Source organism: Doryrhamphus excisus, chromosome 18 (genome assembly GCF_030265055.1).
Source record: "Doryrhamphus excisus isolate RoL2022-K1 chromosome 18, RoL_Dexc_1.0, whole genome shotgun sequence".
In the NCBI taxonomy this organism is placed as follows: domain Eukaryota; kingdom Metazoa; phylum Chordata; class Actinopteri; order Syngnathiformes; family Syngnathidae; genus Doryrhamphus; species Doryrhamphus excisus.
The window spans coordinates 12,729,333-12,748,543 of NC_080483.1; the positions used below are offsets into that span (position 1 = coordinate 12,729,333).

At 41.7% G+C, this 19,211-nt stretch overlaps 1 protein-coding gene across 4 annotated transcripts in view; it reads left to right on the forward strand.

Moving 5' to 3' along the window:
* LOC131105944 (membrane-associated guanylate kinase, WW and PDZ domain-containing protein 3) overlaps positions 1–19,211 on the forward strand; it is a 128,181-nt gene that overhangs the window by 79,343 nt on the left and 29,627 nt on the right. For 3 of the 4 annotated variants that reach the window (XR_009120026.1, XM_058054501.1, XM_058054503.1), the window contains exons 2-4: positions 2,755–2,871; positions 11,263–11,382; positions 18,373–18,579. Coding sequence is in view for 3 of the 4 variants with exons in the window: in XM_058054501.1 (XP_057910484.1) it covers positions 2,755–2,871; positions 11,263–11,382; positions 18,373–18,579 (444 nt within the window). In the remaining variant the exon portion in view is untranslated. Of the gene's footprint in view, positions 1–2,351; positions 2,635–2,754; positions 2,872–11,262; positions 11,383–18,372; positions 18,580–19,211 lie in introns of those variants that run through there. The other variant, XM_058054502.1, reaches the window with a different exon arrangement.

Below are 19,211 nucleotides of genomic sequence, written 5' to 3' on the forward strand. Positions count from 1 at the left end.
TTGAAGCGGACTTTGTTGAAGGATTGGATGAAAGCATATGTGCGACATGGAGTTGAAACAGCTTTGTTTCCCCGTGAACTCCCACGTGTGTGAGCTGAATCGGAACAAAGAGGGAAATTCTGGGCCAGCGTTGTGATGAAGTTGCCAGATTGGGCCTCGATCTGTTTGTTGGCTTGACCAGCTGTGATGAAGGCCTCTGTGGAGAGCCAGACGGAGCTCCTACCGCCCCTTTTTTCTCCATGTAAAGCTGTGTCAAATGACGTTAAAGCCCATGGATGCGAGGGGCCATGTTGTTTGGAGCGAACGACGACCTCCGAAACTTGGAGTTCCAGCTCAAAATAATAGGATTGCTGTCACAATAATGGCCTGTTTTGGTTTATATAGCAAGATGAGGAGGAAGAAAGAGGATTTGAAGGTTGAGAAAGCTTACAGAACTATTCCCAGAACTCATCATTATTCTATCTGCTGTGTTTTCATCAGCACATACAGTACAGCTACAGTAGCAAGATCTTCTCTTAAGTCTCTCTAAGATGCCTTGATGGCATCACGGAGGAGTCATGCTGAGCCATGTTTGGTCTGAGAGGGGAAGAGAAGAAGAATAGAGATTAAGAAATGGCATCCCAAAAAAAAAAAAAAAAAAAAAGACGGAAAAAAGCGAGTGTCTATGAAGTGGAGCGCTTCAAAGTCAGCTGTCTCGCTTCCTGTCAGGAGACGCAGAAACAGGGCGAGCCGACGCAGAAGATCTCCTCCTGTTTTCCAAACTCCTCATCACCATATTTCTGAAGAAGACGCTGTGTCTTCAGTCAGAAGACGCTGACGCCGACGCTTCGCAAAACTTTGCGCCAACTTGCTTTGTTTTCTCAAAAAGAGTTCTAAGTTTTATGCACTTCATGTGTTGCTTTCAGGATGTTGTGGCGTACATCATTGGCGGAAAGTTTGGCAGGCGGGCTTGTTGAGACCGCGAAGACAATTTATCACAGTAGTAGACCTGACTAATGTACGTTATATACTGTAATTGCTCCAATCAATTGCAGCCTGCAAGAGTCACCGGGGTCCCTCCTGATGGAGTTAATTACATCCCCAAGAAGGCAGCAGCTGCTTATGTAGTATGAGTGGTCAGCATCCAGCAGATTCGTGGTGTGTATACATCATACTGTTGTTTACAAGGAACCCGTTAGTAGTATCGATGCTTACCATGAGTACTGCATTGGTTTTCTTCCTGTTGTTTTGTGCAATGTACTTCAAAGATATCACCATAACCCACTGAATCATTTATTCATTTTCTAAAGCTTATCCTAACAAGGTTCGCGAGTGCTGGAGCCTATCCCAGCTGTCTTCAGGCAAGAGGCCAATCACAGGGCACATATAGACAAACAACCATTCACACTCACATTCATACCTATGGACAACTTGGAGTCGCCAATTAACCTAGCATGTTTTTGGAATGTGGGAGGAAACCGGAGTACCCGAAGAAAACCCACGCATGCACGGGGAGAACATGCAAACTCCACACAGAGATGGCCGAGGGTGGAATTGAACCCTGGTCTCCTAGCTGTGAGGTCTAACCACTCGACCGCCGTGCCGCCCTAAATCATTGTTTATCAACTCCTATAAAGTTAGCCGCCCAAACCGGAAGCCGAAACCTGAGTCTGGGATTGAACTCTCACTCCTAGCTGTGAGGTCTGCGCATTAACCACTCGACCACCGTGCAGCCCAAATATAGTACTAGTATAGTATTATCATCTGCAAGTAATACTAACTTTGGCTCTTGGGCAACTTTACAGATGTCATTTATACATAGGTTGAACAGTTTTGGTCCCAGTAGTGACCCCTGGGGTATGCCACAAGATATATTTAAGCTTGTAGATATATTATTCTATCACATATTGCTTCCTGCTTTATAAGTCACTTTTAACCCAGTTCTGATACCATACTACAACATAGTTGTTAATTAGATCCACTGCGCACTAATCACTCCCCTGAATCATACATAATGATTAATTCATTCATTTTCTTCCTCTTAACCTCACAAGGGTTGCAGGGGGTGCTGGAGCCTATCCCAGCTGTCTTCAGGCAAGAGGCGGGGTACACCCTGGACTGGTGGCCAGCCAATCACAGGGCACATATAGACAAACAACCATTCACACTCACATTCATACCTATGGACAATTTGGAGTCGCCAATTAACCTAGCATGTTTTTGGAATGTGGGAGGAAACCGGAATACCTGGAGAAAAAATAATTAATTTAATTAATTTAATTGTTGTTTGTATTGGGTTTTTTTTCCACATTATGGAAATGTGTCAGACTACCACTTCTCTACCACCTCTACGTCACTCAGAACAATAAAATGAAACGGTACAATGACAAGGACAGGTGGCCTCAAGTTATGTCATGTGACTACCGGGTTGTTATCCCGTTGGCTTCATCCAATCAGATGAACCGAGGGACATGTCTTTTACAAGATTAGTGTAGCTCTAACAGATATTTCACTTGACCTACATGTATTTTATATCCACCTTCTATCAGATTGTTATTGTAAAATGCCTCCACAAGCTAGAACACCCTGGTATATCATTTTAAGAACTCCATCGGTTTTTTAATAAAGCAAGCCATGCAGAACGGAACTCACTCAGTAAGTGTGATCGTTTTGATCGGGCAACATCACTCGGATTGATTTTTCTTTTTAGTCGGTGAACTCTTGTCATGTTGTATTGACCGCCTTGTGTGTCTGTCTCTTCTTCTGCTGCTGCAGGCAAAGTATTGAACACGGATCTGCGCCACTACCTCAGTCTGCAGTTTCAGAAGGGCTCGCTGGACCACAAGCTCCAGCAGATCATACGGGACAACCTCTACCTGCGCACCATCCCGTGTAAGTCCACCTTGTGTGTGTAGTATAGTGTAGTAGTACCTTAATGCACCACAGTGGTCCTTTATCATCACTGAAATCACTATCATTTCCGTAAACATTTTTTCTACAGTATCAACTCCAGGAACAATAATATATAAAGTCAACTTGTTAGAGTAGTCCATGTACAGCTTCTAATAGCTCTAATACACATTCATTTTCTACCGCTTTTCCTCACGAGGGTCGTGGGGGGTGCTGGAGCCAATCCCAGCTGTCCCAGCAGCCAATCACAGGGCACATATAGACAAACAACCATTCACACTCACATTCATACCTATGGACAATTTGGAGTGGCCAATTAACCTAGCATGTTTTTGGAATGTGGGAGGAAACCGGAGTACCCAGAGAAAATCCACGCATGCACGGGGAGAATATGCAAACTCCACACAGAGATGGCTGAGAGTGGAATTGAACCCTGGTCTCCTAGCTGTGAGGTCTGCGCGCTAGTCACTCGACCGCCGTGCCGCCCTAAATCATTGTTTATCAACTCATATAAAATTAGCCGCCCAAACCGGAAGTCATTTTATGCACTCGGCAGTGTGACCAACCACAGCAGAGTGGGTGTACAGACATAGAAATACAGCTGAATAGGTGCAGATTCTGGAAGAACTAGACAGTTTATTGTGTGCAGATGCTCTATAGGAGACCATAACTCTATACAAATAGCAGAAAAATTAGTATAATGAATCCCCCTTAGGCGGTCGTGTGGTTAGCGCGCAGACCTCACAGCTAGGAGACACGGGTTCAATTCCACCCTCGGCCATCTCTGTGTGGAGTTTGCGTGTTCTCCCCGTGCATGCATGGGTTTCCTACTCCGGTTTCCTCCCACATTACAAAAATATGCTAGGCTAATTTGCGACTCCAAATTGTCCATAGGTATGAATGTGAGTGTGAATGGTTGTTTGTCTATATGTGCCCTGTGATTGGCTGGCCACCAGTCCAGGGTGTACGCCGCCTCTCGCCTGAAGACAGCTGGGATAGGCTCCAGCATCACCCCGACCCTTGTGAGGATAAGCGGTAGAAAATGAAACAATCCTTAAGGCATACAGTCCACCATTCTAATCAATGAATGTCAGTTCTGGTGTTTTCTTCACCGCTGATGAAACATCTAACCTACAAAAACCTACAGTTAGTTTTTTTTTTTATTTATAGATCTTCAGTTACTGTAATTGAATTCCATTTTCCGGTCACCCTCTCCTACACAGTGTGTGTCCATGAAAGAACACAATTGGTCAAACATATTTGCTGATCCAGGAGATGAATGACTCTTGATAAGTCTCATGTACTTGGACTTCTGTGCAGCAGCTCTATAAATCTTCTGCTGTACTTTGTGAGGAACAGCATGACATATATTTCTATTCAGGCTGCCTTAAATGGTTTGTCACTTTGTATAATGTCCCTGGCATTATGTAGCTACACACACACAATTCAAACCTCTCTCATGCTGTCTCTAACAACACTCTCACACACTCTTTTGTCACCATGGTAACCCCAGCAAGGACATCTTGGTAACCTCCAAGCAACTTATTTACTTACAAGCATATCATCACAGCCATCAAGTTGGATCCTTCGCTTCCTTTTTCTCCTCCCTGATTGTCAGCTCAGCAGGGACGTCGGCATCTACTGTGATTGTATGTTGAATCTTTGTGGGGGGGTGGGGGGCTATGGCAAACAACAACACTTTGTGCTGTGGATTTATTTGGATATTTGAATATTTAGATTTGCCTCTTGTGTTTTTTGTAATATATGACAACACAAAAGGTATGCTTGAACCGTCATTGTATTAAAGGGGGTGTATTATGTTATTTTCCGTCCCTTTGTACACGATAACCCGCATAGAAAGCGTTCTAGATCTTCCAGAATCTGCGCCTATTCCAGCTGTATTTCCTTGGATTTCTAAAACGGTCTGTTTTAATTTAATTTAATTTATTCTAGGGCGACACGGCGGTCTAGTGGTTAGCGCGCAGACCGCACAGCTAGGAGACCAGGGTTCAATTCCACCCTCGGCCATCTCTGTGTGGAGTTTGCATGTTCTCCCCGTGCATGCGTGGGTTTTCTCCGGGTACTCCGGTTTCCTCCCACATTCCAAAAACATGCTAGGTTAATTGGCGACTCCAAATTGTCCATAGGTATGAATGTGAGTGTGAATGGTTGTTTGTCTATATGTGCCCTGTGATTGGCTGGCCACCAGTCCAGGGTGTACCCCGCCTCTGGCCCGAAGACAGCTGGGATAGGCTCCAGCACCCCCGCGACCCTTGTGAGGAAAAAGCGGTAGAAAATGAATGAATGAATGAATAATTTATTCTACCCATGGCCCACATTCTGGCACGCCCACTGGCTGTGGCTGTAGGCAACCTCCTGATGTGTTTTTTTTATTTTTTATTAACGCCACAAAATGACAGTAGCTGCATTTGAAGTATGATGAGTGGTCAGGATCCAGCAGCTTTATTCGTCCAGTAGCTCCCTCTGCATGAGCTTTAAAATGTCGGTTGTGTTGGTGCGTACACTCGTTAAAATAAGTTCTTGTATTGCAGCTCATTAAATTGTGTGTGGGCAAATTAACAAGCTTGCTATCAAGTGGACCTTTCGTGACCTGTGAAATATTTGAAAGCTATGATATTATATATAATGAACACTCGCACGGTAAACAAATTCAAGTTGAATTTTTTTCATCTCAAAACGGTTGAAAAGGAAGCCAAAGTGTTGGTGGCCGGAAAAAGACTGATAAGGTTTATGTTCAGTTTACTCCACTCATCCTTTATACACACACACACACACACACACATGTCCTCCTCAAGTGTCAACGAGAACACTTTTCTGATTCTCCTTTTCATGTTCCATGGTGGCAATTGTTGAGGTTTTATGGCCCGTAGGCACCATTCATCACCAGGGGGCAGAACTGCATGAGTCAGATCCTAATTCCCTGCTTGAATTACGGTCTTAATGAACAGGAGAGCAGGGATCGACTTCCATCATTCACTCGCTCACTCTCATGTTCTCATCCCTCACCTTCCTCTTCTGTGTTTCAATTACCTTTTGGCTGCCTTGTTTTATTGTCATCGTTTCTTTGGCCAGACATTTATTGCTCGTTTTGCCTCAGCTGGTATAAAAAAGTAGATTGACTTGAAAGGAAATGGTGCGTGGGTTTGAGATTCTACTATTCAATGATACTTGTCTGAAGTGTTTTGCATGTAAAGGTCACTACTTCACCTCATTTATACAAACACTTAAACATGTATCATCGACAACATGCTGTACTAAAGGAATAGATACTACTACTTCTCCTCCTACTACAATAACAATAATGATAAAGGTCCAAAAACACAGAAAGTAATGGTAATGGTTTAATTTCATTTGAACATGCATCAGATTACAATTGAATGCATCACATAATCAGTTCACAGTTCCACATGTCCAAAAGGAGTAGGAAGAAGCAAAGCTTATTAAATCCTACCCCTCCATCTGGTACTTTTACAATCAGTAACTGTTACATTTGTTCACTTCCTGCTTTCCCAATATAGTTTGATTTTTTGTTTTTTTTTTTTTGGGTGTTTTTTTTGTCCCGGACCGAAGTACAAGGTGATATGACCATCCAATGACATAATGGGTACCATAGTAAGTGTCAATATAGTGATATATATAGCACATCATGACTGGTTCAAGACTCTTCATCCTTGTATTCAGCAAACATCAACTGCTTGTATTGTTTCTTGAATTGGCTCATCGTTGTGCATTGTTTGAGTTCCTTACTCAATCCATTCCATAGTTTGATTCCACATACCGAAAAGTGAAATAATTGATGTGCTCATTTTCAAACCATAGTTTGACCGCAGAGGTTTTTTGTCATTTTTCAGGTGCGTCTTCCGTATGGCCATCGTGTGTCTTTCGGATTCGGGCAAAATTAATTTTTTTTCATACATCACGCTTATAGACTCTTATATCGTGTGCCACACGTGGGTCCCACATACATACGTTCACATATTTTGTAGGTCCACCATGCTTGCAGAGATGTTACTCCATCATGGTCATCACAACTATTCATTCATTCATTCATTTTTTACCACTTATCCTCACAAGGGTCGCGGTTTGTGCTGGAGCCTATCCCAGCTGTCTTCGAGTGTGAGGCGGGGTACACCCTGGACTGGTCGCCAGCCAATCACAGGGCACATATAGACAAACAACCCATCACAACTATGTTTTGTACAAATAAAAAAAAGACACGCAGTGATTGGTTAAGACCAAAAAAAACAAAAAACTGTACATCCAGTTGTGACCATCCAGTTTAGGGGACTTTTGGGGTCCACACTTTGGGCACGTTCCATCTCATTTAAACATGATGTGCTCTGCAGAGGACAAAAGCGTGAGGGTTTGTTTTTTTTTTGTTGTTGTTTTTTTCCTCTACTAAGAGGACTGGGAGCTCAGTGGCACGCTCCCTTGACACCCTGCTGAGATCAGACATGAGCTGAACGAGCTTATCACGCACACACAGTGTATGTGTGTGCATGTGTGTGTGTGCGTGCAAATGATGTCTGGACCATTATGTCACATAACGTCAACCTCTAGCTCCTCCCCTATTTTTATATTTAGGATATCAGGTGACAAAGTAGGTTTGATGTGTCAGTGTCCATTTCCTCCACCTAAATAACCTTGACTTCATCCTTTTTTTTGGTATGTTGCCATTTCAGCATTATTTGCTCCTGAGGAGTAGTGTCATTGTGTGAAGAACATATTTAATAGCTATCCCTTTGATTTAAGTGCAGCACATTGCCAAGTCAGGTTAATGTGGACCATGAATGACAACTTCATTTTAGCATCATTACTTTTGTTGCTTGGCATTTCCTGAAATGGGGACCTCTGCTCCAACAGATGTTGTACACAGATCTATCCGAGGCCATGCATTGCATTACCTGAACAGACATGGCATCTGTAAAGCTGATGAGATGAAAATGGTGGAGTAACTAGCCACGTATACATGGACCCAAATATTCCAATTCCATTCGGGTTATTTGCTCAAACTGAAAGAATTTAAGCTTTGTATACACCTCATTCCGAAAGAAAAGTGTCCATCTGAATGAACATATAATCGGATTCACAGGGGTGGAATATTCCTTATCTCAATCCGATTGAGGTATCTTGTACCCGCTCAAACGGAAAGTTGTCAGGGTGCGTTCTTCTTCATGGTGTTTTTCTTCTTCTGTTGTTTATTGGTGGTTGGCAAGCAGCTTTTGTGTGCATTAGCGCCATCTGTGGAACAGAATCTAAACCCTTCTAAAAAAGAAAATACATATCTATATAAAATATGTGCAGAGCTTAATTATAAAATATTAGTAAGATTGAACTTTGTCTTTTCCTGTTCCCGGGTGCGTTCTTTCAGACAAAAAAACACCCCAAAAATAAAAAAAAACAAAAAAACAATTTCAAACTATATTAGGAAAGCAGGAAGTGAACAAATGTAACAGTTACTGATTGTAAAAGTACCAGATGGAGGGGTAGGATTTAATAAGCTTTGCTTCTTCCTACTCCTTTTGGACATGTGGAACTGTGAACTGATTATGTGATGCATTCAATTGTAATCTGATGCATGTTCAAATGAAATTAAACCATTACCATTACCATTACTGCGAATGCCCCATTGACTATTCTGGTTGATTATAGCGCATGTAGACAAGGGATTGGAATATTCCTTTCCATGTGTACCATTGCTTTCGGAAAGGTCATTCGGAATGAGAAAAACTCATGTAAACTCATGTAAACTCTTGTCTTGGCACCTTTTGCTTTTGTGCGATTTGTGTTTGTTACGTTGTGTATCTTTCTGTGACTCTGATAAACAAATGCCCACAACCCACAATGCATTGCACGATCACATGCTTTGGCACGTTAGCCAACATTTGTACACGGTGAACACAATCCAAGGCGAAACTGTTGAATGTTAACCGAAACATGCGCTAACCAAGACAGACGTTAACCAAGGTTATCTTGGCTTATCTTTGCAAAAGGAACTCTTGTTTTGTACTGCATGTGACTATTAGATGCTTGAAGTTCACCTAATAAAGCGTCCGGCGAGTGTCCACTCAAGCCTCATCTACAGCGTCTGCACCTGCTCTGCTCTCACTCGAACGCAGCGTCCAACACGAGCGAGGCCTCATTATGTCCTTGGCCGCTAGAGAGCAATACGCAGAGCTTCCGTGTGTCGTCCCAGATAATGGCCCGGGGAGACACTTGGCAGGTACGCGGCTGTGGCTCAAGTAATTGGGCTGCAGGGGGACATTTTTTGAGCGCAAAGCCGAGACTCAGACACGTCGGTAATGAGAAGCAGCCCGAGCCTGGCATTTCTCGCCCCAAACGAGATGCAGTGTCAAGCGCTTCTGCTAGAACACAAAAGTGTGTTACCAAGCAGCGCTATAGACCAGAAGCTTCTCTGATGTTTCTCTGGCTATCAAACGCTTCATTTAATCATCTGCTCGAGGCGCCGAGGAGATGTCACAGTCCAATTACGGCGCGGATACAAAAAAGAGGGGAAACAAAAAAAAAGGCAACATAAACAACATAGTTACTTAATAGGCCACCGGGCCGCCACAATCAAATCTGCTTGCCCGCTAATTGGTTCAGACGCTGAAAATGTCAATAAATCCTCGGAGAAGAAAGCGCAGGTTTCAATGTGGTCCCAACAAACACATTCCCAGTTTAATTATCATTTAACAACACACATAAGTCATTGTACAGTCGTCGTCGTAATACACAGATATTACTGCAATAAATGATCTTTTCATGGGAGATTAATCAAGGCGGATTTATCCTTAACTTCCTGTGAGTAATATACAACTTTAATGAAGCAGGAACCATATTGGTTTTGCTTATGCCACTGATTTTTATGTTATTCACTTTAATCACTTAGAGCTACTATTAATGTGTCATTAAATAGAACAGTTTTAAAAATAATAAGACTCAACTCACCTGGCGAGCTACAGGTTGGAGACCATTAGTATATTGACAAGATATACTGAATAAAAAAATACATAGTGTTGAAGTGCCACAATAAAAACATTAATTAATTAATTCATTTTCTACCGCTTATCCTCACAAGGAGGGGTGCTGGAGCCTATCCCAGCTGTCTTCAGGCGAGAGGCGGGGTACACCCTGGACTGGTGGCCACCCAATCACAGGGCACATATAGACAAACAACCATTCACACTCACATTCATACCTATGGACAATTTGGAGTCGCCAATTAACCTAGCATGTTTTTGGAATGTGGGAGGAAACCGGAGTACCCGGAGAAAACCCACGCATGCACGAGGAGAACATGCAAACTCCACACAGAGATGACCGAGGGTGGGATTGAACTCCGGTCTCTGAGCTGTGAGGCCTCCTTGCTAACCACTCGACCACTGTGCAACCTGAAATGTTGATAATAATAACAAAACAAACACACAATAAGTGTTGCCTTGAAATATATATTTTTCAACCTTTTTACAAAATGAATAATCTCAGAAAAAATATTAAAAAAGATATAAAATATATTTAAAAAAAATTATATATATATATATATATAATTTAAACGCATAAACAGACCTTAATACACTACATCGATACTTAAATGTATTCTCTTAATCATCCATTCTCGAGTGGGTATGCTGGAGCCTATCCCAGCTGTCTTCGGGCGAGAGGCGGGGTACACCCTGGACTGGTCGCCAGCCAATCACAGGGCACATATAGACAAACAACCATTCACACTCACATTCATACCTATGGACAATTTGGAAACTCCGCAGTGTGGGATTGAATTTGGGTCTCCGAGCTGTGAGGTCTGCGCGCTAACCACTCGACAACCGTGCAGCCCTACAATAAAAATCTAAATATGTAAATTAGACTTCAGTTGACATTTCCACATGATGTGCTGTTCACTGATTCTGTGTGATCCTCCATCAGGACAACGTTCTCCAGTGGCCTCTGCAGGCCCTTTCCGACTGCTCTGATTTTCTCATTTGGAATTCCAAATTGCCTTTCTGATGAATGTAAAATAACTTTTTATCCAAACTGCCTATGAGTGGATGTGCCTCATTGCTTCCCTCGTCCTTGAGGCGACCCTGAACTGAATCCACTGAGTGACTGAATGAATTGTCCTCCATTATGGTTCATTTATGTGATCGGGATTTGCATTGGCGTTGGCAACGATGATCAGTTGGCTTTCATAGTACATTTATATGGACCTCTGTGCTTGCAAGTAAATCTTGCTACTTGGTAGTTTTTAACCCCCCTAGTGTATTTATTCCAATGTATTCTTTTGGTGTCCACAAGTATAGACTGTGGTTAAAGGTCATGGTTAAGACAGTTTGTTTTGTTTTGTATGTGCAGGCACCACAAGGCTCCCTCGAGACGGGGAGGTACCTGGGGTGGACTACAACTTCATCAGCCTCGGAGACTTTAGAATCCTTGAGGAGAGCGGCCTGCTTTTGGAAAGTGGTACTTATGACGGTGAGTACTAGTGCCATGACAAAATGTATTTGTGGTAATTGTTAGAAATAACAGTCAGGGGTGTCAGTGTGTATAATCTTAAATACATTTATTCTCAGAATTACTGTATGTGTCAGCATTTCAACTAATGACCAGCTAGGAATTACGTGTTTTATTGTGCAGTATGACAGCCGATGCTACACACGCCACAAATATGGCTGACATGCTGCGGAGAAGACATATTTTGTCCTATGGTATAATACATACATACTTATAATGCCACTATATTGACAGTTACTATGGTAACGATTATGTCATTGTATGATCATATCACCTCGTACTTCGGTACGTCACAAAAATAAAATGAAAAAAAAAAAAAATTAAACTATATTAGGAAAATAATAAAATAATTTTTTATTATTTTTTATATAATACAAATAAAAATTGTTTTTTTTAAATATTTTTTTATATAATAAAAAAAAATTATTAAATAAAGTATATAAAAAAAATTAACTATATTAGCCGATGCTACACATGCCACAAATATGGCTGACATGCTGGAGAGAAGACATATTTTGTCCTATGGTATAATACATACATACTTATAATGCCACTATATTGACAGTTACTATGGTACCGATTATGTCATTGTATGATCATATCACCTCGTATTCGGTATGTGACAAAAATAAAATAAAAAAAACTTAAACTATATTGGGAAAATAATAAAATAAAAACATTTTTTTTTCATTATAATTGTTTTATATAATAAAAATAAAAATGTATTAGTTAAAGTATATACAAAAATTAACTATATTAGGAAAGCAAGAAGTGAACAAATGTAACAGTTACTGGTTGTAAAAGTACCAGATGGAGGGGTAGGATTTAATCAGCTTTGCTTCTTCCTACTCCTTTCGGACATGTGGAACTGTGAACTGATTATGTGATGCATTCAATTGTAATCCGATGCATGTTCAATTGAAATGCTGCTGTTTAGGTATGTGCACACCCTCCGCCAACATCCATCTTGCAGGTGCTTCTTCGTCACACCCTTCATACCGCCGCGTTGTGAGCATTTTGAGCAGCTGTGTCACTGCATGCTGACCTTATGTAAACCAGCCAACCTGCTGATCCCAGCAGCTGGCTGCACTGTCGCACATCAGGAGGCGATGATTCTCCAGTCATGCCTTATTCAGCGGATGAAGCCTCACCCGTACCCACCATCCCCCACGCTTGCCGTCCTCGCTTGTTTGCCTCCACAGTCGCCTTTTCGTCTTCAGCTGTATTTGATAAGATGACTCAGTCACCATCTTACAGAGCGGATATCATACAGGGAGATGGTTTATGTTTGTGTGTTGATGAGCGCTGGTAATGAGGCATGAGGGGCAAAACGCTGTCCTTTTATTCTGTTTTTTATTTTATTTTATGAGTATTTTATGAGTATTACCGCCCCCCAGTATTTATCCTGCAATTAAAAAAATAATAATATTATCAGTATTAAGTCAGTATTAAGTCAGAATATTATGACTAAAAATCACATAAATTTAAACGAAAATAAATCTTAATATTACTGAAAAATGTATTTGGCTGTATGTTGGCCACAGTCATGACATCTGGAAGATCTGCATTATTATCATCATTTTGGTATCTCTGTGTGTCGTTTACATATTCTCCCCATACGGATATGTTTTATCCGGGTACTCCTTCCCATCCGGGCTTCCTCCCACATTCCAAGTATTTGCATATTAGGTCAATCTGGTGCTTCCCAAATAGTGAGGCGGACGCCCTGGGATGGTGCAGTGAACTGACCGGAGGGGGGGGGTTCAATCTGCCGACATGTATAATTTTGTTGTACTCGGCGTGCAGTTTGGCTCTTGGATATGCTTGAATGCTTCATCGCTTTCCATTTTGTTGCATTTATCGATAAATCGATATTATCAGTTTCTCAATAGTATTTCAAACTGGGGGTGGGCGGAGACATATTTCTGTGCCTCAGTAGGGGTGTGACAGAAGATAATTGAGAACCACTAAGTGAATTGGAGACTTGATATTTCAGAAACTCGGAAAAAAATATTAAATTATCGGAAATTAAAGTCATAATATTATAGGAACTTTTGGTGACTGCATGGTGGACTCCAAATTGTCCATAGGTATGAATGTGAGTGTGAATGGTTGTTTGTCTATATGTGCCCTGTGATTGGCTGGCCACCAGTCTAGGGTGTACCTCGCCTCTCGTCCGAAGACAGCTGGGATAGCCTCCAGCATGCCCGTGACCCTCGTAAGGATAAGCGGTAGAAAATGAATGAATGAATGAAAAACGTCATAATATTACAGAAACATCTGTATTTTAATATGACATGAAAAAATATACAACTATATTTGAATAAAGTCATAGTATGAGAGCATAAACTCTTGATATTATGATGGAAAAATATAGCAATGATTATAATATATATAATTTAATCACAGTTTTAATTTAATGTAGGCTGACCTGCGGACTGCACACTGCACAAATAAACTTAAGGCTCTCAGTGACAAATTGCACAAGCGTATACACAAACGTCCACACACAAGCAACAGGGAGCTTCTCTGAGCCTTAAGGCGCTTTCCTGGCTGGAGAAGGATTTAGCTTTATCTTTTTAATTCTTCATCATATGGGAAGAGCAGCTGAATGGGAAGGAGGCAGAGAGTTGGTCCATTCAGGATGCTGTAGGAGAAAAAAATAAATAAATTGATCCTCTTCTTATTTCGCACAGCAGTGTGGATTTGCAGAGAGAATACGCTTTATTCGGGTCGAGCCGGAAGATTATCATGTTATTGCCATAATCATTGCGCAATGTAAGAGAAATCCCACGCTTGAATCCCTTTAGGAGACAAATACGCTGCAACTGCGAGGATTCAGAATGCAAGAAGACGATGGCTTAATTGTTGGTGAAACTCTTTGGCCATCAAATGTCCTTTTTTTACCAGGAAATATGACAATTTATTGTATATAGGTTTCATACTGGGAAATATAAACAATGTGAGCATCTATTTTATGAGAAATTCCTACACAATTTGCTTTTTCTTTGGCTTTTTGTGTGAGTGATGTGTGAAATGTGATGCCACTCATGAAAGTTGGACAGCAGTACAAATTCTCACTACTAAATAGTGTGAAAAATACACATTTAGCAATCTCCTGATTACATCACTCACCATCCAACGGTGAGTCATTTTATTTTATTTTTGTTTTATTGTGGCCCGCAGGACACTAGTTTGAGGCCCCCGCCTTGATATGAAAGTTTAATGTTAGTGCGGCCCACGCAAGTTTGATATGGATGCTGTATGGTATCATGTACCCAGAAAAAATTATTACGTTTGATTAATGTTCATGTTAAAGGTTAAATAACTGTTAATAGTTATCCTCCCTATCCGTGTGGAAGTGGTAAGTTTTTGGCTATTTAAGTTTAAAGGAAATAACTTGAAGGCTACCGTTTAGGTCGCTAGCTCTCTAGTTTGCGAGTTAGCATGTGTCTCAAGACCCTGCAGTTGCGCAATATGTTGTAAATAAAAAGAGTAGTGACTATAGTCGTGTTTTGTCATGTCTACAGGGCTCTAATAATGCTTTGTTCATTTTAATCTGAAAAAAATAATTTGTCTACCCACCAACTATATGTGGTTTCTTAAGTTTTTATTATTTGCTGTTTTATTATTATTATTATATTTATTTGTTTATTACTGATTGATTGATTTTCTTTATTCTTGATTTGTTTATTTATTTTTCATCTTATTTTGGGCAGAAAAATAAAAAGTAAGATATTTGAGAACAGTGGAATGTTTTATCAGAGCTTTTCTTGTAGAAAATTGAAACCAAAGCAAAGTTTTTTCAATTTTTTTGTTTTTAATAAATGCTTTTTTGGGGGGGGGGGGACCTGATGCAGCCCAGTCTCACCCAGACCCGAGCTCCAGTGGCCCCCAAGTAAATTGAGTTTGAGACCCCTGTTCTACACCTTCTGAAATTGTCCAGGTGTCACTATTCCGGTTCTCTGGAGAACATTTATCTCCACTGCTCCAGTCCTTTCTTCTCACTAAAAGCCAGTCAGCACAAGCTGAGTTGTGAGCTCCCTGCACTCCAAAGCAGAGTGGAGGTAATCGCATTACGGAATGGACTTCTTTTCCTTTTCTTTTTCCCTCCATTGAGCTTTGCTGGGAGTGCAGCCTTTTGTACGCTGAAAAAGAGCAAAAATAAATAAGGTCAGCTGGCTTCTGTCATAGGTCAGCACAATTCTACACTTCATGTGTGTGTATGTGTGTGTGTGTGTGTGAGAATCTGAATTACCGTCATTTTCCTGGCTCTCAAGTGAGTGAACTGTGCTCAAGGTAGCCAGCTAATGGGGCTCGGAGATAACCGTAATAGTCTTGCTAATAGTCTCAAGTGACTTGTCTGGATGCTCATTATGTTAATGGTTCATGTATAGCGTTTCCCCTCTGCTTTTATTGGCACTGTTCATACGCATAATTTCACTTAAATACCCTTTTCTTCACTCTTATTAATCACTGCGACCCGCTAACAACCCTCATTGTGGCCGGCAAGGCTGATTAGAGGTAAGGGCGCACTTCTTTTTCGAGGTGGATGCACGAGTGCTCTTTGTTCCAGATGCTCACAGAGTTTGTTTCGGAAGCTGCAAAGACAACAGAAGGACAATGGATGCAGGATCCAGTGCTGCCAAAGTGGCTCCCATCAGAGAATATAATACATTCATTCATTTTCTACCGCTTATCCTGCTGGAGCCTATCCCAGCTGTCTTTCGGTCGCCAGCCAATCACAGAGCACATATAGACAAACAACCATTCACACTCACATTCATACCTATGGAAAATTTGGAGTTAGCAATTAACCTAGCATGTTTTTGGAATGTGGGAGGAAACTGGAAAACCCACGCATGCACGGGGAGAACATGCAAACTCCACACAGAGATGGCCGGGGTGGAATTGAACTCGGGTCTCCTAGCTGTGAGGTCTGCGCGCTAACCAACTGACCGTCGTGCAGCCCGAATATAAAACAATTCCTTGAAAATGTTTTTTTTTTTCCCCCGAAATATTCACTTCAGAGATTCCACAAAATGTTTTCTTAGTTTTTCTCAAGCTGCTTCGCCTCTCCTAAAATCTTTTGGGGGAGCCCTTTTCTGAATGTTTAAAGTAACATTCTAGTGCCAAAGTGTAAAAAGAAACGAACATCTGTTAGTTAGAACTTCATTCATTTTCTACCACTTATCCTCACGAGGGTAACGGGGGGTGCTTGAGCCTATCCCAGCTGTCTTCGGGCGAGAGGCGGGGTACACCCTGGACTGGTGGCCAGCCAATCACAGGGCACATATAGACAAACAACCATTCACACTCACATTCATACCTATGGACAATTTGGAGTCGCTAATTAACCTAGCATGTTTTTGGAATGTGGGAGGAAACCGGAGTACCCGGAGAAAACCCACGCATGCACAGGGAGAACATGCAAACTCCACACAGAGATGTCTGAGCGAGGAATCAAACCTGGGTCTCCTAGATGTGTGGCCTGCGCGCTAACCACTTGACCACTGTGCAGCCCCAAACAGCCCAAATATAATACAATTCCTTGAAAATGTGTTTTTTTTCCGTAAAATATTCACTTCAGAGATTCCACAAAATGTTTTCTTAGTTTTTCTCAAGCTGCTGCACCTCTCCTAAAATCTTTCTAACACAACATCTGATAGAATTGCCATGTTGGTATTGTGTTGGTGCCATATCGTATTTGCGTTAACTCACATTTTGTGCTCTATGGTTATCATCACAGTCAATATGAATACTGCCCAAAAGGAAACATACTGGCAACAATGAACAAGGATTTTTGTACGACTTAAGAAGTTTATTCTTACCCAAATTCTCAATTGTAGACATGCAAAAGTTTGTGTTTGTGGACTTGAGATATCTGATATTCCATCCTTAGAACTCAATGCTGTTGCTGGCAGGCAAGTAATTATAAAAAAAAAAAAAGAAAAAGGTCTGATGTAAGCTGGGTGTAACCTGCGAGTTAATCATAGCTAGCATGGTTGATCGGCGTCTGTGTGTGATGCATGAAAACGACAGGAAAGGGCAGGGTTGATCCGGCAGCCTTGAACTCTCCTCGCCATCTTTGTGCCGTGCCTGCTAATGAAGCCATGTTTTATCGAATGTGCATGAATGACAATCGGTAATAAGAAGCAGGCTTTGCATCTCTCCTCCATTTGAGATGGAAGTCATGTGCAGCCTCATGTTTCAGCATCTCCTCGCCATGCAATGTGCTATAAAAAGATAAACGTGTGACATCTGCATGTTCCTTGTTAAGTACATGAAAAGCTCGCCAAAGTCTCTCTGGCGGGTGTGAGGCATCACAGTAAGATCACGTTTATGGAGGCTAATTAAATTGCTTGGGGAACAAAAAAAAAAAAAAAACAATCCCACAAGTGTCACTCTCGACTTTAATTAATCTCATTAAAAATCAGGATTAAGAGCAGCAGACTATTTAGTTCTGGTTTATGGGAGGATGCAAGGAAATAGTTGACCTTGCAAATGGATTATCTGCAAATAAAAGGATGTACATTATTTGTACATACAGTATCCCTTGTGTATTATCTTCATTTGGCATTTCAAATGCATACTGAGAAGATCTATAATTGCAGTATTCAGTGAACAGTGTAATTAGTTTGTGGCAAATTCCAAGTGAAGTGATTTTAATTTTGTAACGTGAGTCACGACAGCCTTGTGGTGCACATCGGCCGGGGCAAACATGCACATCACGCAGAGGAAGACGCACGCTTATGAATAGACCATCTCTGTTGCTGGCATACATAGTACCTGGTGTGTATTTATGTATTATTGATGACCCATCAAGCTAACGTGTCTTTGTCACAACAAGGAGTTCATTTTGGAGGATGCCTGACACAAGATGGCGGTGCATTTTTTTTTATTGACTTCTCTGTGTTCATTAAAAAGTCTCTAATACGCTCACTCTCTAAGGAAACTTCTACGGGACCCCAAAGCCGCCCGCCGAGCCCAATCTGGTCCAGCCGGATCTGGTGGACCAGGTCCTGTTTGACGAGGATTTCGGCGGCGAGGTACCACGCAAGCGCACCACCTCAGTCAGCAAAATGGACAGGAAGGACAGCGCCGTTCCCGAGGAGGAGGATGACGACGAGAGGCCACCGCTGGTCAACGGTTTGCCTGGTGAGTAAACGTCACGCTCCATCAGCAGGCTTTTTTTCTGCCATATTGTCCTTCCTGTCCTCGGGCGTACGCGTCACTTTAAGTGTCCGTCTCCATCATCAAAGCAGAAAGATGACTTTTTGCAGATTGTACAATTTTTATTTTTTTTAGGGCTGGCGTTCTGCATCAAACCCACTCTTACAAGATTTATAAAACATGCAGAATATCTATTCTAAGTCGACATAAAAGAGGCTGTAGCTAAATAATAGACTTATAACAGTAATATTATAAGTCTAATAATAATTAATTCATGAATTTATTTTCTACCGCTTATCCTCACAAGGGGTGCTGGAGCCTATACCAACTGTCTCCGGGTGAGAGGCGGGGTACACCCTGGACTGGTGGCCAGCCAATCACAGGGCACATATAGACAAACAACCATTCACACTCACATTCATACCTATGGACAATTTGGAGTCGCCAATTAACCTAGCATGTTTTTGGAATGTGGGAGGAAACCGGAGTACCCAGAGAAAACCCATGCATGCACGGGGAGAACATGCAAACTCCACACAGAGATGGCCGAGGGTGGGATTGAACTCGGGTCTCCTAGCTGTGAGGTCTGCACGCTAACCACTCGACCGCTGTGCAGC